Here is a 26,055-nt window from a genome sequence, read left to right on the forward strand (position 1 = left end):
TGATGGCGGCGGGCGATGGGGACTTGAAGCTCGGCACCCTGGGCGGCGGCGGCGGCGGCGGCAGCGATAGTAGCAGCGGCGGCGGCGGCGAGGCCGGCGGCGAGGCCCCGGCGAGCGGCGCGGAGGAGGGCGGCGGCAGCGGCGGTGGCTGGGCTCTGTGGTCCGCGGCCGGCGGCGGCGGCAGCGACGGCGGCGGCGGCGAGATGCTGCTGAACGTGCTGCTCGTGCTGCTCGTGCTGCTCGGGGCCTACCGGCTGTGGGTGCGCTGGGGCCGGCGCGGGCTGGGCGCGGGCGCGGGCGCCAGCCCGGACAGCCCGGCCGCCGCGCTGCCGCGCATGAAGAAGCGCGACTTCAGCCTGGAGCAGCTGCGCCAGTACGACGGCGCGCGCACGCCGCGCATCCTGCTCGCCGTCAACGGCAAAGTGTTCGACGTGACCAAAGGCAGCAAGTTCTACGGGCCCGGTGAGGACGGGGCGCGCGCGGGGGAGGGGGCGCGGGGACGAGCGGCCGCCCCACCCCCACCCGAGCCCCGCGTCCGGGGCCCGCACAAAGCCCGGGCCGCCTTTTGTCCTCCGGGCCTCCCCGTCCATTCCTCCCCAGGAGCGGGATCCCCAGCCCGGCCGCCCAGGCTGCCGGGAGCGGCCCCACCTCCCTTCCCCTCGCCTCTAGAAGCGGGTTTTACCCCCGAATCGTCGCCACATAGGCCCGGATCCGGGCGGGTCTCCGCAGGGCCCCCGGCCGGCTCGCTCTTCCGGAGGAGCGGGGCGCGCTGGGGGTCTTAGCCCCCAGTTCACGGCGTCCCCATGTGCGAAGCTCGGAGCGCTCTGTAGACGCGGCCGCTGCGGGTGGTGGGGATGGGGGGCCGGTGTCCGCGTACATCGCTCCGAGTTAGGGCGCCAGAACCTGGCTTGCAGCAGCCGCGGGCGGCGGGGGCGAGGCGAGAAGCGGCCCGGGCCGTGCCCATGCCCGTGCCCCTGCCCAGGCCGCCGCTCCCAGACGCCGCGCGGAGGACTGGCGACATGAAGAGGGCTATTTCAGAGGGCTTCGGCTTCCCGCGGAAGAGCCGGAGGCGTGGGGGGCGGGGGAGCCGGGTGTGCCCTGCGGGGACATGCCGCCCTGGTGCCTCTCCTCGCGGCTGCCCCTGTCGTGGGGGTGAAACTCCTCAGAACTCCGTCTCCCCAAGGTAGTGCCGTGGCTGTTCGCCTTCGGTCCAGCCAGGTGAGACCTGGCCATTGGATAACTGGCCGAGTTCCATGCTTTTGCACACACGTCCAGCCGCTTAGGTCAGCTCTTCTGGCTAATGCTTGTAAAACCTAGCCCCAAGAAAGAACAGGAGCGTTGTTTGCATTCTCATCCATTTCGTGTTGACTTAGAGAATGTGTAGAGGATCGTCTTCCATATGACAGGAATGGCTTAATCCACTTTTTACAGGTTTTAGCCAAGCTATCACACTTGATTAAGCAGTGCAGCTGTAGGCGTGCTCACATTTCTTTTAAAAGTATTGTCATTATCACATGAATGTGAAGTGAATTGTGTATCCTATCTGGATGGTTTTTGTATCATTTCCGACTTGAGCACAGAGTTTACCTGGCTTCTGTTAATACTAAGTTTATCCGAATTATGAACCAGGAGCTATAGCCAAGATCTTATAGGAGAGAAGTACAGAAGTCACACTATGCATGGATGGTATTGTCTTAAAGTAGCTACTAGAGAGACAACCACAGACATTTTGTTTGGCCTACAGTTAATGCTCTATGATCATATGTGTGACCATACATTTAAATACACATATTTTAAAGAGCTTTCCCCCAGGAATCCTGGAGTTTTCTTTTAAGACTTGAAGCTAGAGACAAAAGCCCCACTGAAGGGGCCACTAAGGCAGCAGCCCAGAAGTGACACAAACTTTCCTGTTCCCTCCTGCTTTTAGTTAATTCAGCAAGGATATTTATAGATGAATATGAGAAATGCTGCCCACATAACTGCATGGGCTTGAGTTTCCCTATTTTTTGATTAACAAAGGGTAAGAAGGTCTTTTTTAAGTTTAGCAGGGGAAAGGGTAGGACAGTTTTCTAGCTGTGCCACTTAGGATTTTAAGGAGGCTTTTAGAGGACCTGTGGTTTCATTGGTGTAGAAAGGTGACCTCTCAACATACCGATGCAAATAGGCAGAGTTGCCTAGAACCCTTCAAGGTTAAGCGAGTTGCCCAGGGTCACAGAGTAGGGACTTAAACCCCTCAGTCTTCCTGACTGCAATCCAGCACCTGTGCTTAATTTCTCCTACAGCTTACTATTATTGGGAAAATGCATTATATTTAGGTTGGTATTTGTTTTGGTTTGGTTTGGGGTTTTTTGCGGGGCAAAGGGGGTTAAGTGACTTGCCCAGGGTCACACAGCCAGCAAGTGCCAAGTGTCCGAGGCCGGATTCAAACCCAGGTATTCCTGAATCTAGGGCCGGCGCTCTATCCACTGCGCCACCTAGCTGCCCCCTGTATATTTAGGTTTTAATTTAAATAATTTTCAGGTAAAGCCAGTTTTCAGATAAATAATTTGCTAAAAATTACCTGAGGCTGAGTCCACCTTTAAGGATCACAGAAATTAGGAAACTTTCTAAATCTAGCCAGACCCAAAATTGGATTGTTTTAACTTTATAGTGCCTCCTCTTCCTAAGGAAAATGAGTAGTAGCTTATACTTTACTAAGGTGCCTTCTGGGAGTTTTCTACAATAATAACAGTGCCTAGTTTATAGAATTGTTATTTGATTGAATTAACATTAGTGTAGTAGAAACAACTTCTGGATTCATAGACAATCTGGGTTCAAATTTCGGTTCTGTCACTTTTTACCCACATGACTTGATGTCTCGCATCTCTTTGGGCCTCAGTTTACTTTTTAAGTTTACTTTTATAAAATGAAAAGGTTTCACTACCTTAGGGGGTTGTTTTACCCTGAGGCCCATGAAAATATTTCAAACATGCCTGAATCATCCCCAGGCAGGCCAGAAAGGATACTAGCTGATCTCTAAATCTGTGATGGGACCATGGGACACGAGCTCCTCGGTGCCACACAGGAGAAGCATGAATGTATGATCAGTACAAGGAACCAGGAAAACAAGAGACAATGGTTACTGCACATACCGCAAGCTGTTCTTGGCCTGACTGCTTATCTGAGAGAAACTTGTAAAGAGGCCCACTGGCCAGGCTCCATGTCATTGTGCTTTCTGAAGTTGGCTTCGCCTAGTGGCAGATTCAGATTCTTTAGAGAAATCGCAATACAGACACTTGAAGATTTACAGTAGTATCCTTTATAGCAGCTTCAACTCAACTGTTAGGTTGAACTAATTTCAACCTTCATTAAAATTAAGAATGCGTTGAGGTGATGATTTTGACGTTTTGTGAAACTATTCATTGACTTCCAAGCAAGATCTCATTTCCAGTTGAAATTTGTTCTGGTAGTAGTGAATTTGTTTTTCTTATAAATGTATTGTTTCAACTCAGCAAACATTCAGAGTGCCTATTTTGTACAAGGGCGTGCGTTGAGATGAAGCTATGAAGACAAAAAGCAAATAGTCCCTGTCTTTGAAGACCTTATATTCTAGTTCTTTATTAACTGAACAAGTACATCCTTGTGTGGATCTTCTTTAAAGAGAGGGATTACACATGCAGGGAGTCGTTCATCTCCCAGGGCTTTAGGTTTTCTCCACTCTAAATTTAGGGGATCAGATGACATCATTTCTAAGTATTATTATTATTCCATTGCTTGTATTTTTAAGTGCCCAATAAGCAAATAGACACTTACTCTACAATATGTCCATAGTGTAAAATCATACTTAGGCAAAAATTACTAGGCTGGTTTTGACACAGCAATTTGTGTGACTATTAAACTTTTTAACTTAGTTTTTCCATTCCTAAGTTTTTTCTTAAGTATGATATTTGGAATAATTGCTACAGGATATCTAGATCTGTGAATAAAATGGGAAAATAGGCATTAAATTTTAATTAAAACATGAAGAAAATATGTGCTAACTGCTTTTAAAATCAAGAGTTGCAAGGGATCTCAGAAGTACTCTGGTCCAACCTCTAATGGATCTATGACATCCAGAAGAGTAGTCATCCAGCTGTGGCTTGGAGAATTCCAGGAGTGGGGAACTCACTAGTTGCAAAGGCAAATTCTCTTCAGAAAACAGTATAAATGTCTTTATCACCGGAAGAGGAAGTGTGGATCTAAAGCAGAAGGCCAGTGGAGCCCCGGAGCACTCAGACACATACAGGTGGCAGCCATCTTCAGTAACTGACATTGTACCAAGCGGTATAGAAAGAAGTTGCCTAAGTGTGTATATCATTTAGTAAGTCTATAAACTATTTTTCCCAAAGTAAATTATACAGTCAGCCCTTCATACTCATCACCTAAGAATGTAGTTACTCAACTAGTATTTATTGTATTCTGTGCATAGGCACTTTTCACTGGAATTTAAAAAATAACAAAATTATGCTCATTTTAATGCAATAAATATTGGCTTTTGGATTTTTGCTAACTTTGTTTCCTTATGATGATAGAGATAATCATGGGATCATAAATTTGATACCAGAAGGAACCCAGTCTCCCATTTTGCAGAGGAGGAAACAGGCCCCCCCAGAGGTTAAATGACTTGTCGGCAGTGCTAGAATTTGAACCCAAGGCTTATGACTCGATGTCCAGTGATCTTACACTCACACCACACTATCAAATTTAATACGAAAATAAAACTGGATTGTTGATTGTTTTTATAATCCATCATGAAATAAGTGATTAGGAGAGGAGGCAGATCCCAGGATCGTGCATCTATTGTCTAAGATCTTATAGTCCAAACAGGCTCCAAGCAAGAGGTCATGTGAGTGGCAGTGTTAGGGGTCAGGATTGGAACACAAGGCCTCTCCCCAACACCATTTCCCCCCTCTCTTCACACATAGGCCGGCTAAAATAACCCTCTGGAAAGGATAGGTGGCACTGCCTCCAACTGCTTGCTGTACTATAGCTCAAGTAAAGCAATTAGAATTTATGACTGTGACCCCCGTTGGGCACCCAAGCAATTCAGGAAAGATTCTCTTAAGGCTCAGCTCAACCAGTTTAATAGAACTGGCTTTCTGCTGCTGTATTGATTAAGTATTTGTAAGAGTTAAAAGGGAAGAGGTCAGAGCCCTAGATTGAAATGGAATGTAAGGGATCTAAAGCCACGTTTCTGTTTATATAGGAAGCAGGAGAATCAACATTACCGTAGCTTTAAAAGGATACAACACTTAAGATTTGGTTCTTGCTAGGATTAGAGAATGTTAGGTAAGTCCTCCCTTGTGTTCCTAGAAGTTTGGAACACGCGTGGTATGATGTCCCCAGAGGCCAGGGCGTTCCTAGGCTGCATTCAAAAAGGCAAGAGGCCTTGGTGGGGGAGATCACAGGTGGAGAGGACTTTTAGGAATGACACTGTCCCTTGGAAGGTGTCAAAGGAACCTGCCCAGAGACTCCTTGGCCCAAGAGGCCTTCTGAGGCTGAAACGAGAGGCAAAGCAAGTTTTGATGCCACATGCCTAGTGGGCAGTGGGGTCACCCCCCTAGAGGGCCAGAGGGCCTCTTGTGAATGCTGTAGAAGAGTTCTTGTTGGTTGGGCTCTGCTGGCTTCCCTGTGGGAAGGCCCTTTCTGCAGGTCCTGTGGTTCCATTGAGGATGGGTTTGAAAGAGTGAAGAGGCCGAAGGATGGCAAGGCTTCCCAGAAGCCCAGGTAATGAAGGAATGCATTCAGGGCACAGTCTGGTGCCTCACACTGCCTTGTGGAGGTACTGAGTTCTTGGAATAGCCCGTCCAGTTCAGCTGGATTACAAAGTTGGGCATAGTGTGTAAGGCAGCACTCCCAGTGCAGTGTGTTGTCTTTGTATCCACAGCACCTGCTCTACCTGTAGGCGATTAATAAATGCTTGTTGATTGATCCCTTCATAAGGTAGTGGGTTCCCCTTAATTGGAAGGCTTTGAGCAAAGCTGGCAGGGCCATTTGTTGAATTTGCTTCCAGGGCTTTGCTAACCCGGATTCAGCAGCTCCAACTCAGATTTCGGTGAGTCGTGGACATAATTGAGTGTGAGTGTCGGGTACAGAACTTCAGTCAGCAGGTGTGTGCTGCTAGTTCTCCGAGTGCCGGGGACACAGATGCAGAGAAGATCAGGTCCTGGCTTCCAAGGAGCTTCCAGTCAGGAAATGGCATTGAGCGCAGGCTTTTCCACTTGCCAGCCTTGACCAGGACCCTGCACCACCCTGTACAAGTGAGGGTCTTGCTTGCAGGTAGCTACCCAGAAGGTGCTGTAGGGAGCAGCTGAAGTGTTATGGAAAGTGTTTTAAAGACAGGAAAATACTGTATACCTTAGCAATTATAATTTCATAATCATTCTGAATTATCTTTCTGCTCTATGTAACCCTTTGATTCAAACTAGCAAAAATAGTATGATAGCTAGCCTATGCATACCGGCACCATACCATGGGCTTTGCAATTCTTGTGATCTTCAGAACAACCCTGCAAAGTAGGTGCTAGTGTTATCTCCATTTTATAGATGAGGAAAGTAAGGCAGAGGTTGTGACTTGCCCGGGGTCACACAGCTAAGTGTCTGAGTCTAGATTTGAACTCAGGTCTTGATTCCAGGCCCAGCTCTCATCTACTGCACCACCTCATGTCAGGGTCTCAAGCCTCGTCTTTTCCAGTATTTAGCCTAGATTGTTCCTGCTTAGCTTAGGCCGCTTCACACACCACGTAGGTATGATTGTCTCCAGCTTAATCCCAGTTACCACCCAGACATGGCAAGGACAGCCATAGGACCAAGCCCAGGAGGGCCAGAGAAGTGCACATTGGTGCAGGTCATAGGTCTCCATACAGAACCCCCTGAAAAGGGGGCCTGCCCCTGAACAGGCTCTTCTCCCCGAGTTCCTCTAGAGGCAGCTCACATCGCACAGCCCCAAGTGTGGATGAACCTGACCTGGCACTCCCCCCGTTATCTCAGCCTCCCCTCCCCCCAAGTCCAAAGCCAGCGTTCTGCCCACTGGAGCAGGCTGCTCTCACCTGGACAGCATTATTGCCATGTTTGAGTCTTTGACTTTGTGTAACTAGTCATTTCTTTAAACTTGGGCGTAAAAGGCCATTTCCTCCAGCAAATCTTTTACGAGCAAAGCAACATTTTTTTTTTCTGGCTTAATATGAACTACAGTTATCCCTTCCACATCACGACTTGCCCCATTGTGCTTTCAATATAGCACCGATCAGCATAAGACATTAAATGGGAATTTGGGCCAGCAGATGACAGAAAGTGTAGAAACTCAGAAATGCATAAAATGTATATATAGTATTGTAGAATATCAACATGTTTTATCTTTTAATACCATAATTCAGACTATGGAGGACCAAAAAGTTTTGTGTGGATTTTCCAGATGGGCTACCATGCCCCTAACCCCCTCAATGGCAAAGGAAGAACTGTACTAACTGAAATGATTGTTCACCTAGTGGTGTGCTGTAAGTGGCAGGAATGCTTTGTGCTATAAAGCTTTTAGGTTCTAACCCCTATCTGATCAAATTCCTTGTAGAATTACTCTTTCCAGGCGCCCCTATAATTCATACCACCCCCCTGAAACTGCTCAGAGTCATCTGTGACTTTAGCACTGCTAAATCCAGTGGCATTTTCAGATTTCATTTTCCTTAACTTCTGTGTAACATTTGTTGCTATTAGCCATTCCTTCTTTTTTGGGGGGGGGGGTGAGGCAGTTGGGGTTAAGTGACTTGCCCAGGGTCACACAGCTAGTAAGTGTTAAATGTCTGAGGCTGGATTTGAACTCAGGTCCTCCTGAATCCAGGGCCAGTGCTTTATCCACTGCGCCACCTAGCTGCCCCCACCATTCTTTTTTTGTTGCTGCTGTTGTTTGTTGGTTTGGTTTTTGGTTTTTGGTTTGTTTTTTTAGTGAGGCAGTTGGGGTTAAGTGACTTGCCCAGGGTCACACAGCTAATAAGTGTTAAGTGTCTGAGGCCGGATTTGAACTCGGGTCCTCCTGACTCTATCCACTGCGCCACCTAGCTGCCCCTCCCACCATTCCTTTTTAAACCCATCTTCCCCTTGCCTGCTGACTCCTGCTTCTTCTAGCCCTCTGTTCTTCCTCTGTCTCTTGGATGCCTTTCTGCTTCCCGGTTTTTCTGTCCTTTTCCTCCCCCTTGCTAATAATATTCTCCAGTATTCAATCCTTAGCCTTAAGGACCTTTCTCTCAAAGCTCTGCCGCTATTTCTCCCCCAGCCTTGATTGCCCTTGGTCTCTAGGTATGACCCTACCCCAGACTGTTGTCCTGAAACATCCTATCCTGCCTTTGCACTCTGGCGTAGCTCTTCACCAGCTTAGAATGTATCCAAATGCTACACATGCTTTAAGGTCCAGCTCTCCTACCATGGTCTTTGTGAGTCCTCCCCTGACCACTGAAGAGAGAAAAGATCTATTCTGCCCTTTTTTCAACTGCAGGAAGCAGTAGCTAAGCTCAGTCTCTCTTTTTTGCGCTTCTTCTGCCCCAGATGGTTGGTATAGTTAGCTTTTGTCTACAGAAACTTCTCGCTTTATTTTCTGAGCCCATCCCTCCCTGGCCCCTACACAGGTACACTGCGGTCCCTCCTTCGTCCCCTCACCAGTCCCATGCTCTCCTTTTTGTGATCTATGGCCCAGGTATTGGGAGGAAAACTCTGTGTGTGTGTGTGTGTGTGTGTGTGTGTGTGTGTGTGTGTGTGTGTGTGTGTGTGTGTGTGTGATTAAGGGGTTGTTAATAATAAAACAACGAGGCAGAGCACATTTATTAGCACATGCTGTGTTCTGAGACCAGCAAATGGGAAACGGTTCCTGCCTTCAAGAATTTTATGGGGAAGACAGCATGTACCTGTGTATACAAGACACTTAGGCAAAGAAGGGTGAGAAGCACTAGCAGGGAGGGCTCCTGTAAGTAAGGAGGTGAGCTTTGAAGGAATGGAAGGCCACCGGCTGGCACAGGTGATGGGGATTGCATTCCCCCTTGTTGGAGACCAGATGACATCTCTGGGAGGAAAAGCAAAGAAGGCCAATCACCCCCTTCAACCAGTTGGTAGAACTTGGGTCTGTAAATATGAAAAGGGAATGGACGTTTGGGGGCTGGGTGAGAAGAGCATTATGGGGGAGAGATTGGGGGCTTCTGTTGATGTAGAGAACTTCATCAGTGGCATTCCATGTGCTAGTAGTTGGGTGACTTAACCAGAAATAGATGTGTGCTTTAATTAAGGTATCCAACTCTCAAAAGCAAATGCTTCTAAACTTTTTATCTGAGGCCAGCAGCCTCTGAATGCAAACTGTTAGGTCCTTGACCTTTTCTTATGCCCCCCCACCCATGTCATTTACTAAGAGCATAATACTAGATTCCACAGAGTATAGAGTAGGTTATGTGGCTCTTTTGATGAATTATTTTATTTATGGCCTTCAGTCTAGAGTCACATTAAATGAGCACCATTAATTTTAAGATTCTAGAAATGGCTAAGATTTAATTCAAGAAATATTTATTGAAGTTTGACATCTAACACTGTGCTGTTATGCTAATAATTCATTAATATAGCATGGTTTCATATCTGTGAAGAAAGTGTAGGTGTTAAAATTTTGTAGATCAGGAAACATTTTTTAATAGTGACAGCAAGTCTGGATTACTGAATGAATGCATAAATGAGCATTTATTAAGGATCATGCTAAGCACTGGATTTATTAAGAGGTGCATTTACTAAGGATCAGGTTAAGCATTGGGGGAAAAGTCAGTCCTTGTAAACAAGCACACTCTGCTTCTACATTTTAAAGAGTTGTGATGGCCCCACCTGCTGAGGCTGTGGGCCAACAGGTGCATCTCCCCAAGTCAAGGTTCCTTCCCTGGGTCTTGAAGTTCTCCATTCTTCTCTCTGAATGAGCCTCCCCGTTATGGGACGTGCTGGTCATATTGAATTCTCCAGCAACTACTGCTTTGCATGCCTGGTAGGACCTAGCCTAACCTCCAGCCACAGGTGTGGCCATGCAGATGACTTAATGGCACCCTTCACCGATGCCTGCAGCAGAGTTCTGCCTTGCTGTTCCTGAGTTCCTGAATCAGCTTTGCCTGTAGCTCTCTGTGCCACTTGGTAACAGGGAGTGTGAGCTAACCATGAGGTCTAACCACTAAGGTTCCTTCTTATCTTTGGGGTACAGTACTAAATGAAGACTCCTTCATTTGTTTGCCACAACAGCAAAATTGTCACTTTAGGTGGTAGAATTCATTGTGGTTTTTTGCTAAGGACCTTTTTTTAACCCAACTTACTCTAATGCCCATACTTTTTTTTTTTTAAAGGTTTTAAGGTCATTTTTCCATTTCATTCTGTCCTTTTCTCCATTTAAAATCATTGCTGATTAAATGCCATTTAGGGAGAAAATTGTTACACACCTGAAAAGGTTATATTTTTCTTTTTTTGCTGAGCAATGAGGGTTAAGTGACTTCCCCGGGGTCACACAGCTAGTCAGTGTCAAGTGTCCAAGGCTGGGTTTGAACTCAGGTCCTCCTGAATCAAGGGCTGGTGCTTTATCCACTGTGCCACCATCTAGCTGTCCCTGAAAAGGTTACTCTTCATAAAATACACTAAGGTTTAGAAGATCGTGATGTGCGTTAATGGGGATGGAGTAATAGCAAGTTACATACATTTCATGCGAAAGGTAGATGCTGTTCTCATGCCCACCTTACGTGGAAGAGAAACCTAGGTGCAGAACATTAAGTGATTTGTCCAGCCTGACAGCATGACCAGTAGAGATCTAAGGTGGCATCTACACCAAGGGAGTCTTGGATCCTTAGGGTGTTGTGATCTCTGGCTCCCTGCAGCCTATCACAGGATCAGAGCGACCGATGGAAGGGGGCTCAAAGGTCTTGTAAGCCAGCCCCCTGAATTTACAGATGAGATGGTTAAGTGACTTGTGATGTGGCCAACAGAGTCAGGGTTTGAGTGGACCTTCCCTTGTCTGATGACCAAATCCAGCCCTCTTCATGATGCTGTACTGTGTCTCACAGCAGCACTGGGTGGGAAATCCTTCCTCGCTTCGGATTCATTAAATTATCCTTAGTAAGAACTTTTATGAATTTATTTTAAGAACTTTCACTAAGGTCTCATTGACCTTAGGAATCTCATCCCTAGCTTTATTGACAAGAATAGAGGAACAGAGTTGAATGCAGTGACTAATTACTAAACTTACTCTATTTTAAAAATCTTGACAGTGACTTGTATGGTCGGGCAGACCACTGCTGGAGTTGTTGGAATTAGAATTAAAGTAAGGCAGTGCTGGGTACATTTGGCCATATCCTTGATATATGATTAACAAGATGTCTAAAAATGGCATCCTTGTTCTAGAGAGAGGCTATTTTTAAAGACTCTGTTTTATGAATCACACTGACTATTTTCACTCGAATTTGGGGATCTATTTTCTTGGCTTAATCCTGCTCATTAGATTGTGAATGATGATTGCAAATTCTGAATTTATTTTAATGAACTAAGAATATCTAATTAGTGAACACGCCCTCATTTCTAGGCCTAATGTTGCATTATAACACTATTGTTGGTTGGGTGGATCCTTATTCAACATTACTGAAAGCCAAGTACAGCTAATAAAATGTGAACAAGTCTATTATGTAAGAGTTTAATAAAATGGGAATTATGACTGGTTTCTGAGGTTGTACCTCTTTTTCGTGGGTCCATATTTCCCATACTAGAAAAAGTTCCTTTTATTAGAATAGAATTAGTCACACTCAGAACTGACTGATCCCACATCTGAAAGCATGTTATGGGTTATGGCCTTGCATAACTTTTTGGTGAAAATGAAGAAATCTAATGCCACAGAGACTTTGGAGGGCTTGGTATTTCATGTGAAATATAATTTTTTTTTTAGTGAGGCAGTTGGGGTTAAGTGACTTGCCCAGGGTCACACAGCTATTAAGTGTTAAGTGTCCGAGGCCCGATTTGAACTCAGGTACCCCTGAATCCAGGGCTGGTGCTTTATCCACTGCGCCACCTAGCCACCCCCCCCCCAGTTTCCTATTGCTTTAAGGATCAAATGCCAGCTTCTCTGGGTGACCCTTTCTCATTGGGCTTTATTCCATTGAACACATCCCCATTCCCATTTTTTTTAAATGGGCTGAAAATGGCACTGTGCTATCTAGCTGCCCCTGTGAAATATAATTTTTTTTTAAATGGGCTGAAAATGTGGGCACATCTGTTTACCACTGAACCATTTCTCTTCAGGAGTCAATAAAGCATACTTTTGTCTTGGTTTTGGCATAGAATTCTAACTGTTTACACAAGTCCACTTTAATTCAGTAACTGTCAAGAAGAAAAGGGGGAGAGTGGTATTTATTCAAAATTGAGACCTCCTGAGGGAAATTGGCATTATACACAAATTCGATCATACGCTAGTGTATATATTAATTTCCTAAAGCTAGGAGTTTTCCTGTCTAGCTGTTTTCAAAGATAATGGCCATCTATTTCTTCCCCAGTCTTTCTGCCCTTGAAATGAAAGACCATGTAAATCTGCCATTGCAACAACCACCTCCTCTGGACCGAGCTAGCCTTTCCAATCCTCGCTGGCCTCGGACAAGTCACTTCTCTTCAGTTATATCAGGTGACCCCTAAAGTACATGCCATCTTCCAATTTTATTTAAGAGTTGCACCGCATGGGGAATTTTTTCTTGATGGGGGAAGAGTGAGGAACCATAGACTGAATTTGTCTTTATCCCAAGTCTGTCATTAACTTTGTTCTTGTCCTTATGTGTTCATTGAAGGGTGAATGGAAGGGCCCAGACATCTAAGGGTGCTGACAGGTGTCCATGCCCCTGAGGTCTGGAGGATATAGTAGCAGGTGGATCCTCTGCGGAGGAGACTGACCAGGCAGGAGGTGGGGAAGGAGGACTGGACTGGACCTGCCCTGGCCTAGCTCACCCCCAGACTAAAGTTTGGTTGGATCTCAGATGTGTTGAACTTGATGTGCTGGCAGAACATCCGTGTAGAGGTTTTGGGAACTATCCCTGTAGATCTTAGAATACTCCAGATGTGATTAATAGCTGGTAATTAAGGAGCTGTGGGGTTTTTATTGGATTTTTTTAGCTTCTTCTGGGAAGTAGGAAGGAAATTATCAGCTAACAGCATGACATAATTCTCATTACCTCAAAGTGACCAGAACAACCAAACATGGCTCTCCTGAAAGATAAATGCTAAGTGAGATTCAGTCACAAAGTGGGTGTGTGTCCCTCAGCATCGTCAGTGAGATGGAGCTAAGCTAAAATAATTAGCAAAAAGTTGACTGGAAAGCTCATAGGTTTTAAAGATGAAATGCCCTGAGAAATTGTACAATTGAAATTGTTGTTAATGAGAGCATGACACCACCAGAATTAACAAGACATTGAAAAATACTTAAGCTTTTCTTGCCGAAAATCTTGTGTGTGTCACCTGTAAGAATTCTTATCTGTGTTATGATAGCTTGGGAACCAAACAGTCTGACCAGTTAAAAAAACTTCCAAAGTCTCTGAGTTTTGAACCCATTTGTTTAAAAAAAAACATTGCAGCTAGGTGGCACAGTGGATAGAGCACCGGCCCTGGAGTCAGGAGGACCTAAGTTCAAATCCATTTTCAAACGCTTGACACTTACTAGCTGTGTGACCCTGGGCAAGTCACTTCATCTCTGCTTTTTCTCATTTTCCTTATCTGAGGTGATAATAATAGCACCTAATTCCCAGGGTTATTTTGATGATCATTTGAGATATTTGTTAAGACCTAAAGTGATAATGTGAGCTCTGGTGGTGGTGATGGTGTCATTCTTTTCATGCAGAGCTTCCTTTGGGGAACCTGGCTCTTTAAATTTACATGTACTTTATACTTGGTAACATAATTCAGATATTTATTGGCTTATATTCTAGTAATTCATATTTAGTAATTGCTTTGTTTTATACATAATTGAACCCTTTGGGGGGTTCATTTGGGATCAGTTTTTGAGGCTGTGTGACCCTATGGATTAAGTATAGACTAAAAATTAGAATCATGAATTCTTTTTTGGGGGGGTGTAGAGGTAGAACGTGATATGAGCTTTTTAGATATTAACATTTTATTATTAGTTTAGATATTAAATTAACATGAGCTTTTTAGATAGCTGTTTAAATTGGTTTTGGTTTTAATCTATTCCATTATTGTTGATGGCCCCATTTTCTCCTCCCTTCTGCCTCTAGCCATTTAATTAGTTATCATTAAGAAAGTTGTACCCCACAGTAGCTCTCTTCCCCAGAACCACAGATAATCAATATCTAACTGAATTGGCAAAAAGAGAATGAGCCCTCTAGGATATCTAATCTTTTCTTTACCTCCTTATTATATTAAGCTACTTTTTATAAATAATACTTTTTAAAATAGATTGTATTCATCCAGCCAGCCATCCCTATCAACTGAGCATCCCTTATCAGGAGCGAAGGGCAACCTGATGAATTAAGATAGCCTCCTACAATACATTTCCATTTAAGTGTTCTTAAAGTGCATTTATGGTTCATAGAGTACTATATTTCCAAGCTGGGTATCAGTAATAAGGTTAAAGTGGGAATTTGTGGCTAGGATTTCAAGGTGGCCAGGAGGTCTCCTTGGCACAGCTCTTTTCTCTCATAGAAAGTATGGGGAGACCAGAGGTTTTTTGGGGGGGAGGGGTGTAAATGGTACTAGGATAGCATTTCTTCTCTACTTAATAGAGAACAAAATCAGATTTTTAAAAATATTATGTACCATATATTTGATTAAAAATTGTTCTCAGATTTATCTTCCTTTAAACTTGCTATGGCAGTTCTTGTCTGTCTTAAGCTCCAGGTCAGGCTTCCTCTTTTCTCTGACTTCTGTGGCTGGCTCACCATCTTCTCTCCTCCACAAATCCTGCCCTCGGGTAGGAGGCTCAGTGCTCATGTTGATCTGACAGACCTTCTGTCTGTGACCTCAGCTGCCCAGAGGAAGGGCCCCACCCTAGATCTCACTCTCCACCAAAAGTGTCCCAGTTTCATGATCAGAAATTCTGACACTTCTTCATCTGACTATAACCTCCCTCTTGCTCACCGCTGTAAACCTCTGACCCCAGTACTTTCTCAGGCCATCCATCGGCCCTGTTCTGATTTCATTTCCTTCCCTTCCTAATCAGTTAGCCAGTTCAGATCTGCATTGTTTTCTATTCTCACATCTCATGCCTTGCCAAACTCCATCCCTGAATTACTCCCATCATCCATTTCTCTCACTTCTCCTATCTGTCTCTCTCACTCTCTCGCCCTTTCTTCCCTCCCCCTCTCTCTTTCCCTCTTTCCCAGCAAGTGCCTGGCACATATTAAGCTTTTAATAAATGCTCATCGAGAGAAGGGGGCAGCTAGGTGGCGAAGTGGATAAAGCACCAGTCCTGGATTCAGGAAGACCTGAGTTCAAATCCAGCTTCAGACACTTGACACTTACTAGGTGTGTCCTCATTGCCCCACAAAAAAAAAAAAAGGCAAAACAAACAAATGCTCATTGATTGCTACCACCACTTTGTGATTCTCACTACTTATTTTCAGAAGAACATTAATCTTATCGTTGTTGTAGGTATCAGATACCAAAATGGATCACAACCTCGCCATTCCTTAGTTAAATGGTCTCCTTTAGTTGCCAAGACCAAAATCATCTCCTGGTTGCCAATTCTGTGGCACTTAACTACTGTGAAACTGACTAGTCTTCAGACTTGTGAAGACCATTATTCAAAGGCTTTCCAACTTTAGTAAGACCTGCCAAAACTTGTATGTCTTGTTAACATAGCCATCAAAAATTCTCCACGGCATAATGAATCATCAGAGTAGATGTATTACTGTGTGCAGTGTGGGATTGTGGATATTGGTCAATGTCATTTTCTCCTATTTCCAAATCACTTGGTTCCCTGAAAGGGTAGCAAGAGGAACATGTCTTACCTAACTGTACCCCCATCCTTAGCACAGTTTGTAAATTGATGCTTATAGCTATGATGCCTAAACAAGTTGCTGATATTGTTGGTATTGCTGTATTGCTTTGTGACACACACATTTCTTAATAGTCTGGAGAGTTATTTGCTTCTCAAACTGTGTTTAGAATCTCACTTCACATTTCCAACATTGGGCTTCCTACCTTATTTTGGAAAAATAGGTTCATAAATCTGAAAATTTTTATTTCTGAGATCACAAAGGGACTTGATAGGCATTATATTTGGTTAATGTAATTAAAGAAAACTTTGCAAAATGTACCGCATCATGCAATACTTTGCATGTTGAAAGCATGCATAGGACTCTAGGATAGAAAATTCTTAAGATTCTCCAAAATATGTATTCTTCAAAGGGCTCCTGGAATCCTCAAAAAAATTGATCAGGTCAGGGAAATCCCTATGTGAGTTCAGAAAATGAGAAGTGGGGGACAATATTTTCAGATTTTAGTGCAATAAAATAAATGACAATATAGATAAGAGACCTGGAAGTTGAAAAAATAATCAAATAAGCAATGATTAGGTTAAAGAAGAAACAACGGGAGAGTTTGAAAGAATGAAAAGAATAGCTTTTATAGAGCCTAGTATATGCCAGGTACTGTGCTAAGCACTTTAAAAAATAAGATTTCATTTGATTGTACAACAACCTTGGGAGATAGGTGCTATCATTATCCCATTTTGGAGATGAGAAAACTGAGGCAAGCAGAGACTGATTTGACCCCTATGGTCATGTAGCTAAAATGTTTGAAGTTGGATTTGAATCCAGGTCTTTTGCCTCCAGGACAAGTATTCTATCCACTAAGCCAGGAGGAGCATCAGCAATAATATAACAGTACTTCATTTTGCAAATTGATTTTACTGAATGCCCATGTTAAAAGAAAATAGATGAAGTAAATGTACTTCAGGACAGTAGACAAGGAACAAAACAAAGTCCAAAGTAAAAACACATTGATAAAGAGTTTTAGAGAAACAGACTAAAAGGTGAAAGAGCATTTGAAATGATAAAGCCAGGTACTGATTTGAAAATAATATAAAATTGGGAAATCAATAACAATCTGGAAAAGAATTTGGTTAAATTACCAACAAAAAAGGAGACAACCAGGTAAAAATCAACATGACTACACTAACAAATCAGAGAACAGATGATTGGCCACAAGGACATGAACCACAGAAACTGGATATTTCACAGTAATAAATTTGCAATAGAAAATCATTTAAAGAAGTAAATATCAGGGGAAGCTAGGTGGCACAGTGGATAGAGTACTGGCCTTGGATTCAGGAGGACCTGAGTTCAAATCCAGCCTCAGACACTTGACACTTAACACTTACTAGCTGTGTGACCCTGGGCAAGTCACTTAACCCCAATTGCTTCACACACACAAAAAAAGAAGTGAATATCAGAAAGGAGCAAGATAAGTCATATCACTCAACCAAAAACTAAAACTACTCTATACTATAGATTCTTTATTATTTCTAACAAATATAGAATGTACGTTACCACCTTTTATGAAGTAAATAGTTTTGATTTTAAAACCTGGAAAATATACTCAGATATACACAGAGAACTATGAGTACATTTATGTGAATCTTCTCTTTAATGATGCAGATTGCCACCCATCCCCTCCATCCGTGCTCCTTGACGGTTTGGGGCAAGAAATGTGCCCAACCTGCCACGGGCTCTTTTCACATTCTCCTGGCACTGTGAGGATGCCAGTACAGTACGCCCACTGTCCAGAAGTTACCGCTTGCTCTTGCCATGTGACCAGTCCATCTTATTTTTCATTATACATTTCTTTGAAATACTTTAAGGAAATTATAGAGGAATTGCCTTCATGATATGAATGCAAAATACTAATTTGTTAACATATCTATAGACATGAAAAAATGTTCTAAATCACTATTGATTAGAGAAATGCAAATTAAAACAACTGAAGGAGTAAAAAAACAAACCCACACCTATCAGATTGGCTAATATGACAAAGAAAATTGATAAACATTGGAGATGTGGAGGAAATGGAACTATTTTTTCACTAATGCGTTTTTGGTGGAGTTGTGAACTAATCCAACCATTCTGGAGAGCAGTTTGGAACTATGCTCAAAGGGCTATGGGACTGTGTACATACCCTTTGACCCAGCAATACTACTACTAGGTCTATATCCCAAAAAGATAAAAAGGGGGAAAAGACCCACATGTACAAAAATATTTATAGCTACTATTTTTGTGGTGGCAGAGAATTCAACATTATGGGGATGGGATGCCCATCAATTGGGAAATGGCTGAACAAGTTGTGGTATACCAATGTGATGGAATACTATTATGCTGTAAGAAATGAAGAGCAGGCAAGATTTCAGAAAAACTTGGAAAGACTCACATGAACTGATGCTGAGTGAAGTGGGCAGAAACTGGAGAACGTTGTACACACAGTAACAGCAACGTGGTGTGATCAACTGCTTTTCTCAGCAATACAATGATCCAATACAAGTCCAAAAAACTTGTGATGGAAAATGCTCTCCACATCCAGAAAAAGAACTGTGGAGTCTGAATGCAGATCGAAGCAGACTATTTTCTTCTTCCTCTTCCGGGTTTTTCCCTTTTGTTCTGATTCTTCTTTTACAACATATCTAATGTGGAAATATGCTAAACATAATTGTACATATATAATCTATATGAGATTGAATGCTGTCTGGGGAGGGGGGAAGAAAGGGAGGAAAATTTGGAACCCAAAATCTTACAAAAACAAATGTTGAAAACTCTTTACATAAAATTGGGAAAAAAGATAAACTATTAACAGAATAGAATAATGCTACTACTAATATTCCTGTATAGCACTTTAAGGTTTACTTCATTTTACAGAGAAGAAATTGAGGCTTGGCAAAGTGAGAAGTGAGTGGGCCAAGTTCTTAGCAACTAACAACTAATCAGTGTGTAAGAGCTGACTTTTAAAGCCAGAGCTACCCTGCTGCCTCTTTAAGATGTACAGTAGGGGCAGTTAGATGGTGCAATGGATAGAGTACCAGCCCTGGAGTCAGGAGTACCTGAGTTCAAATCCGACCTCAGACATTTAATACTTACTAGCTGTGTGACCCTGGGCAAGTCACTTAACCCCAACTGCCTGACTTAAAAAAAAAAAAAAAAGAACATAAATGACCAGGGGCAGCTAGTTGGCGAAGTGGATAGAGCACCGGCCCTGGAGTCAGGAGTACCTGAGTTCAAATCCAGCCTCTGACATTTAACACTTACTAGCTGTGTGACCCTGGGCAAGTCACTTAACCCCAATTGTCTCACTAAAAAAAAAAAGTTAAGTTTAAAAAAAAAAGATGTACAGTACTTTTTAGAAAAATGGAGCATTTTAAATTTATCATTTAAAAAGAGCATATATAATTAAAGAGCAAGAATGTCGATTCTTACCTTGTAAAGGAATTTTCCCTCAAGCCTCAAGTCCTGGTGAATTCCCTTTCAGTTATGCAGATAGCACACCACCCCTGCTTGCTCTTTCTCTACGAGCCTCTGCATCCTCCCCCCCACCATCTGTGCTTGAGGCCTTCTTCAGTTCCTCATGACATTTCAGGGCGACTGGTGAAGCCTGCTTGGCCGTCTCCCTCCCATCCCTGCTCATGCCACTTACCTTGTTCATCTTCCTTTTCTGATATGATTCCTGAGAAACCTCCTTTACGCCTAGTGACATGGCCCAGCCTTCACACACTGACCACAACCCTTTTTGTTGTTCCTTGGGTGATACTGATGCCTTTCTTAAGCTCTTCAGAAGCAGTGGTGTTTCAGGTCTCATTGCTCTACGCCAACACTGAGAAAATGTATTGAAAAGACTGCTTGCTATTGTGGGAAGTTTGAGTCAGCTTTGAAATTTCCCAGAAGTAATCAAGCTTATTTTCCTTTTCAGTTCTGGGCCCAGCCCCTTCTGTCGGTATCACCTCTGACTGTCTGTCTGTCCGTCTGTCTCTGTCTCTCTGTCTGTCTGTGTGTCTCTCTCTCTCTCTCTCTCTCTCTCTCTCACACACACACACACACACACACACACACACACACACACACACACACACACACACACTGGTAGATGAGCTTTATGGGTTACTTCAGATGCATGTTGAAATCTGGGCAATAACCATTCTTCATCCATTTGGTCTTTCCCATGTCTGTGGACCAAAGGACCTCTGGGTGATTACATACCTCAAGACAAGGTACTATATGTTACCTTTAAGCAAAAGTTTAAAACAGACAAAATGGAAAGACATTAAAGATTCCTGTTACGAACTGGTACCAAGTAAAAGTCTGCCTTAACCACTTCAATGTAGCATATAAGTAGTTTAGTGATGCTAGAAGAGGCCAAAGCCCTGACTTCAGAGGGTTCCCCAGACACATGCTCCCTGTGTGACCATGTCACTTCACTTTTCTGAAATAGCCCCATGCTTGTAGTCCCCACCCACCCCTGTCTTGTTGTGTGGCATTCAAATGAGACCATGCATTCTGCAAAATTCAAGTGTCAAGTGTAAAATACCAGGTAAAATTATGGTATTGGAAATGATAGCAATTGAAGTGAACGGTAAAAGACGATAGGATTAGCTTCAGAAATAAAAGAATATTATTTGCAGATTATTTAGTATATCAAAAAAATTCAGCTGTCTCCACCAAAAACATCAAGAAAAATGAGCTCAGCAGGGCCTCAGTAAATTATTAGTCCACAAAAATATTTATATTCTTACAAGAAAAAGAATTTTTTGTTTGTTTTTAAACATTAAAAACAATCAGCTATTTGGGAATGTAATTCCCTAGCCACACATCCCTTCATAGAGACACCTGTAAGCCTACAGCTACCCCTTCCACGTCGCAGATGTTAGGAGCTTGGAGCCCCTGAGATCCAGAAAATCCACATAAAATGCATTGGACGTCCTTACGAGAGAAGTCTGAATTTTTTCTTTTATGGGGTGTTTATAGTAGCTTATTGTAAAATTTGGGTTATTGTATAATGACTACAAATGTTTTGTGTATTTCTGAGTTTCTAAACTTTTTCCCATGTCTGTGGCTTCCACAGAACTCCCCAAAAATTCCCATTTCTTAATGCCAACCTGTGATATAGCAAAACCGCTGTGGGCAAAGTCACGATGTGAAAGGGATAACTGTATGATAATTGAAGAAAAGGAAGTTGGAGTAGACGGAGTAATTTAATGTTCAGGAATAGATTGGATCAGCATCGTCAAGATAATATTCAAGAAGCATCTGGAGGGAAGCATTGGCTGTGGGGATTTCCTCTTTCCTTTGGATCCAGGCATAGACATTTCCCATGATAGCAAGTGTTTGCAAGCATCCACCTCCCTGCTGTATGTCAAGTTTGGTTTAGAATAAGCAGACAAAGGTGTCTCTGTTTTTGAATCTTATGTCTTTGACACATGCACATGAGAGACCTTCTTGGGAGAGAACCTTTAAGTAAGCACTGCCAGATCGAGGACTAGCTAACAAGCACAGCAGAATCTGGTGTTCTCGACCATTGTCAGCCAGAGGGATGAAGATGAGATCTAAAGCTGGGAGATGCCTGCAGAGTTTAGTTCTGCTTGCTTGCTCCTTTTTACAGGTGAGGGAGGAGGTGCTTTGACTACTCTCCCAGCAGGAAGAGCCAAGCCCCTTGATTTCAAACCCAGAACCCTTCTCACTCTGCTGCTCCTCATCGTGGAGCCCCTGAGCAGCTGGACACATCCTCCTAAAATCATAGGACTACTGCAGAGACACCATTAAGCTGATAAACACACATATGTGAACTCCCAGACTTCGACACAGGTTCTGAGGCAGCCATTAAAACTATCATACCAGGCAGAGAGAGAGAAAAGTTGGCAAAACAGCATAGAAATGCTGATCACCCAACCAGAAACGTATTAAAGATAGAATCTGATAAAACACAGCTAAGGAAAGCTTCATTATTTCCCAGGTAAATGTCCTTGGGGAAACTAACTAGCAGTGTGATAAGAATGTGGTTTTATGTTCCAAACCACTCCATATGGAATAACAATGGCTAACATTTATAGAGCACCTCTTGTGTGTGAGGCCCTGGACTAAGGACTTATTTTACAGATGATGAAACTAAGGCAAACAGGGTGAAGTGATTGCCTAGGGTCACACAGTCTGAAGGTGGATTTGAACTCAGGTCTACCTGACTCCATGTCCAACACTATCCATTGGGCTAGCCACCTAGTCACACTTAAGGGGAAACATTAAAGGGAATTCCATCTCACTAGTAGTTTTAAATGTAAAAATAACTCTGAAAATATAAACATGGTGATGAAAAGGTGAGTTTTCTGACAAGCAGAAAGAATAAGTTACAAACAAGGTAGGTGTGCCTGGTTTCAAAAACAGGCTTCAATCCATACAGTTAAAAAAAATCACTAGACTGAGAAAAATGTAACTGTGATATAAAATCTGGATGTCTAAATTTTATAAATTTTATAAATTTTATATTATAGAGTTTTAATAGTAGCGCCTGTTTTGTGGTACATGTACAGATAATTTCCAAAAAGGAAATGCAAATCGATCATTTATTTAAATGCTCGAGCTCATAATCACATGCAATTCAAACCATTTTGAGGCAGCATTTTCACATGCATAGCATTGCTATAATGATATAATAGTAAAGCAGCCCAAGTTGAGTGGGGTTGTATAACATAGAACGCCTCAAGGGTGGAGATGGCTGGTTTTCTGTTTGGTCCCCAGCATACTGCACACAGAAAGGCCTTAAATGTGTATAGAACTGAGTTTGTTTTAATCGTAGAGAAACTTGCCCATTTCGTTTTTGTTTTTGTTTTGTTTTTTTTCCCAGGGCACTGAGGGTTAAGTGATTTGCCCAAGGTCACACAAGCTAGTAAGTGTCAAGTGTTTGAGGCTGGATTTGAACTCAGGTCCTCCTGAATCCAAGGCCGGTACTTTATTCACTGTGCCACCTAGCTGCCCCAAAACTGATTAGTGCAAACTAATGCAGTGTCTTTAGTACTGTGTACAGCAAATAAACATGTCCTTTGGTACCCATATGCACAAAGCCCTGGACCTGAAGTTGGGAAGGCTTGAGTTCAAATCCAGTCTCAGACCCTTACCAGTTAGGTGGCTTTGGGCAAGTCACTGAATCTGCCTCGATTTCTCCATTTGTGAAATGGGGATAATAACAGTACCTGCCTCTCAAAATTGTTGTAAGGATCAAGTATTTATAAAGTGCTCTGCAAACTTAAATTGATATTAAATGTTAGCCATTTTATCATGTTGTTCTGTTAGCCTAGTTTTAGTTCATACAAGTGCAACTACTTTTCTCTGAATTATTTATAATTTGTTACAGCATAGTAATAATCTATTATATTCATGTACCACCATTTGACTTTGATCATGAAACAAACTTTTTACTATTCTGAACCTCCTGGCTTTAAATCGAATAACCTTAGTAACCCCAGCTAGTATCATTTCCCACTTCTCTATTAGAGGCTTTTGGAAGTAAAGGTTATACACCAAAGCATGGTTCACATGGTGATCTTTTCCCCATATCTTCCTGCCAGATCTTTTAAAATACGGATCAGCCTAATAGAACAAACTTTAAAAATAATCGTTTTCTTTTTCTCTGCAGTGGGACCATATGGAATATTTGCTGGTAGAGATGCCTCCAGAGGGCTAGCAACGTTCTGCCTGGATAAAGAGGCGCTCAAAGATGAATATGATGATCTCTCTGACTTGAATGCTGTACAGATGGAAAGCGTTAGAGAGTGGGAGATGCAGTTTAAAGGTACTGGTGGTGGGCGGGCATGAGAACATAGAATACAGGACATGTGCCCAAGACACTTAGGAAATAGAGTCTGCTTTTAAAGCCCAAAGATGGTGCACTTTTCAGCGTGATTCTAATTTTGTGATGTTGATATATTTTAATATTTGTAAGGAAGTCAGATAAAATACATTTGCCACTTAGGGTTGTTCAAGAGTATTAACAACTGAATTCTAAACAGTTTTTTAATGTGGTTTCATACTCCCTTGTCTGAAATCCCAGAGATTGCTTTGTTATTCAAACTGTTAATTACTAATATTGACATGATTTAAATGTGATTAAAATCCAATTTTTATGAAACATTTTGCCCCCTAGCATGTATTGGGAAGATCCTGCTTTCTGAAGAGCCTGTTGGTTAAGCTTCCCTAACCCCTTTAAGACAGTGCTCCTAGCCTCCTGTCCACTTACATCCAGCATTACACTTTTGTGTATGTGTAGAGCAAAACCTATTAAAAATTCATAATGCCTTAATGAGAAGGAATGATATCGTTTCTAAACTCTGTAGTTTCTAAAGCCAGAACATGGCTCAGATGTGTGTGCACATACATGAGAAAAGGAAAGAGATTGTGTTCTTCAGTGGGCGGCCATGGGATCACTCAGACCACTGCTTTTCACATCATTTAAATAGTTCTTCTGGATTAGTGACATTAAAGAATTTTGAGACCATGTTTTCTACTCAGAGCTGCCTGATAAAAAGGAGCTTCCCAGGCCTTAACAGCATTCACATCTTGTTTTGAGTATCAAGCTGTTCACTTAAATAATTAGCATCCTCAGTGAAGAGAAGATAAGGAAGTAACTTACTCTGATGAAGAGGACAGTATGACATAGAAAACAGAAACTGACGGCTAGATCGGTGATGCTCTTTTCTTTTCTCTTCCAGAAAAGTATGATTATGTCGGCAGACTCCTAAAACCGGGGGAGGAGCCATCAGAATACACAGATGAAGAAGATACCAAGGATCATAATAAACAGGATTGAACTTTGTAAACAACCAAAGTCAGGGGCCTTCAGAACTGCAACCTCTCTTAATTCCCTTTCACAGAATGTCCTGCATCTTTGGGTTTGGTTCATCTGCTGCGAGAGAAAAAAAACACAAAAAACATTCAACAGATTTTGTACAAGAAAATGTGTAGTCTTGCTACAGAGCTTTGACTGCTAGACATCATTCGTGCTGCCAAACGTTTGTTGGAGTCGTCTGTGGCATCCAGTATGGCTTCGTCATTGAAGAGACGGGGGCAGAGATTCTAGAAGGTGTAACAAAACCACACAGCTGTTCCTCTTTGGTGAATCACAGACACCCAGTAGCATTTGCTGCTCTGGAAGTGTGCCGGTCTCTCTGAAAAACAGCATGGATGATATGTTGTTTTATGTGCTGTATTTTTGTTTCAGCCTTGAGGGAAAACTCTTGTGTACATCCATCCGTTTGAGTAGTTGGCCTACTGAAACATTAAAATGTGAATTTCCAAACTTTTGTCATAGAGGTGTTACTAGCTCTGGCAAAAAAATAAATAAACAAATAAATGAAAACAACACTTCAGTCCTAAGAAACCTTGGCAAATTAGAAGGGGGATATCAGGTTGTCCTTTTCCCAGGTGGATTTATGTCAAAACTAATTTCCCAGCATCAAGAACCCTGAAGCCAGTCTTTACCCCTTTCTTCAAATCAAATCAACATGAATTGTGCCTTATTTCATTTAGGTAAACTTGGATTGTTTTAAGGAGAACCCCATTTGTGATGTCAGAAGTCACTACAAGCAGCGTTGAGACTGAATCGGAGAATGTTGTGTTGACTGGAAACCTTGATGTCATTCTGTGTGCATAGAATGTAAAAGGGATATTCAGTGTTACTGCCATATCTGTTAATGTACATGAACTTAATTAGCATTGCAATGGCCAAATACACCCTCCATGATATCTTTTTAAAAAAAAATTAAAAAACAACAAAAAGGAACCCTTTCTGTCCCCCAAGCAGCTGCCTAACCATGGGAGCCTAGCCCCCCTTGTGTCTCCTGTTGGTGTGAGCGTGCATGGTGGGGGCAGGAAGGGAGATCGTGTGGCTGGGTGTCTGCAGGTGTGTCTGTCTCAGTTGGAGTGCATGCGTGCGTGTGTGCGTGTGTGCGTGTGTGAGAGAGAGCCTCAAGGGGCTGCTTCTGCAGATGTTGTAAATACGAATGCCATTTTAATAAAGCATGTACAATAAACCATAA

The 26,055-nt window shown here is 42.7% G+C and overlaps 1 protein-coding gene across 1 annotated transcript; it reads left to right on the plus strand.

Annotated features, from left to right (window-relative positions):
- Window positions 1-26,055, plus strand: PGRMC2 (progesterone receptor membrane component 2). Its single transcript, XM_043970891.1, has 3 exons — window positions 1-462; window positions 23,658-23,813; window positions 24,730-26,055. The coding sequence occupies exons 1-3, from the start codon at window positions 3-5 to the stop codon at window positions 24,825-24,827; spliced, it is 714 nt and encodes a 237-aa protein (XP_043826826.1). The 5' UTR covers window positions 1-2; the 3' UTR covers window positions 24,828-26,055.

The sequence above is a fragment of the Dromiciops gliroides genome, chromosome 6 (assembly GCF_019393635.1).
Source record: "Dromiciops gliroides isolate mDroGli1 chromosome 6, mDroGli1.pri, whole genome shotgun sequence".
NCBI lineage: Eukaryota > Metazoa > Chordata > Mammalia > Microbiotheria > Microbiotheriidae > Dromiciops > Dromiciops gliroides.

Coding starts and splice junctions, on each gene's coding strand:
- PGRMC2 (XM_043970891.1), top strand. CDS start 3: ATGGCGGCGGGCGATGGGGACTTGAAGCTCGGCACCCTGGGCGGCGGC. Junction 463..23,657: donor CAGCAAGTTCTACGGGCCCG/GTGAGGACGGGG, acceptor TTTTCTCTGCAG/TGGGACCATATGGAATATTT. Junction 23,814..24,729: donor GTGGGAGATGCAGTTTAAAG/GTACTGGTGGTG, acceptor TTTCTCTTCCAG/AAAAGTATGATTATGTCGGC.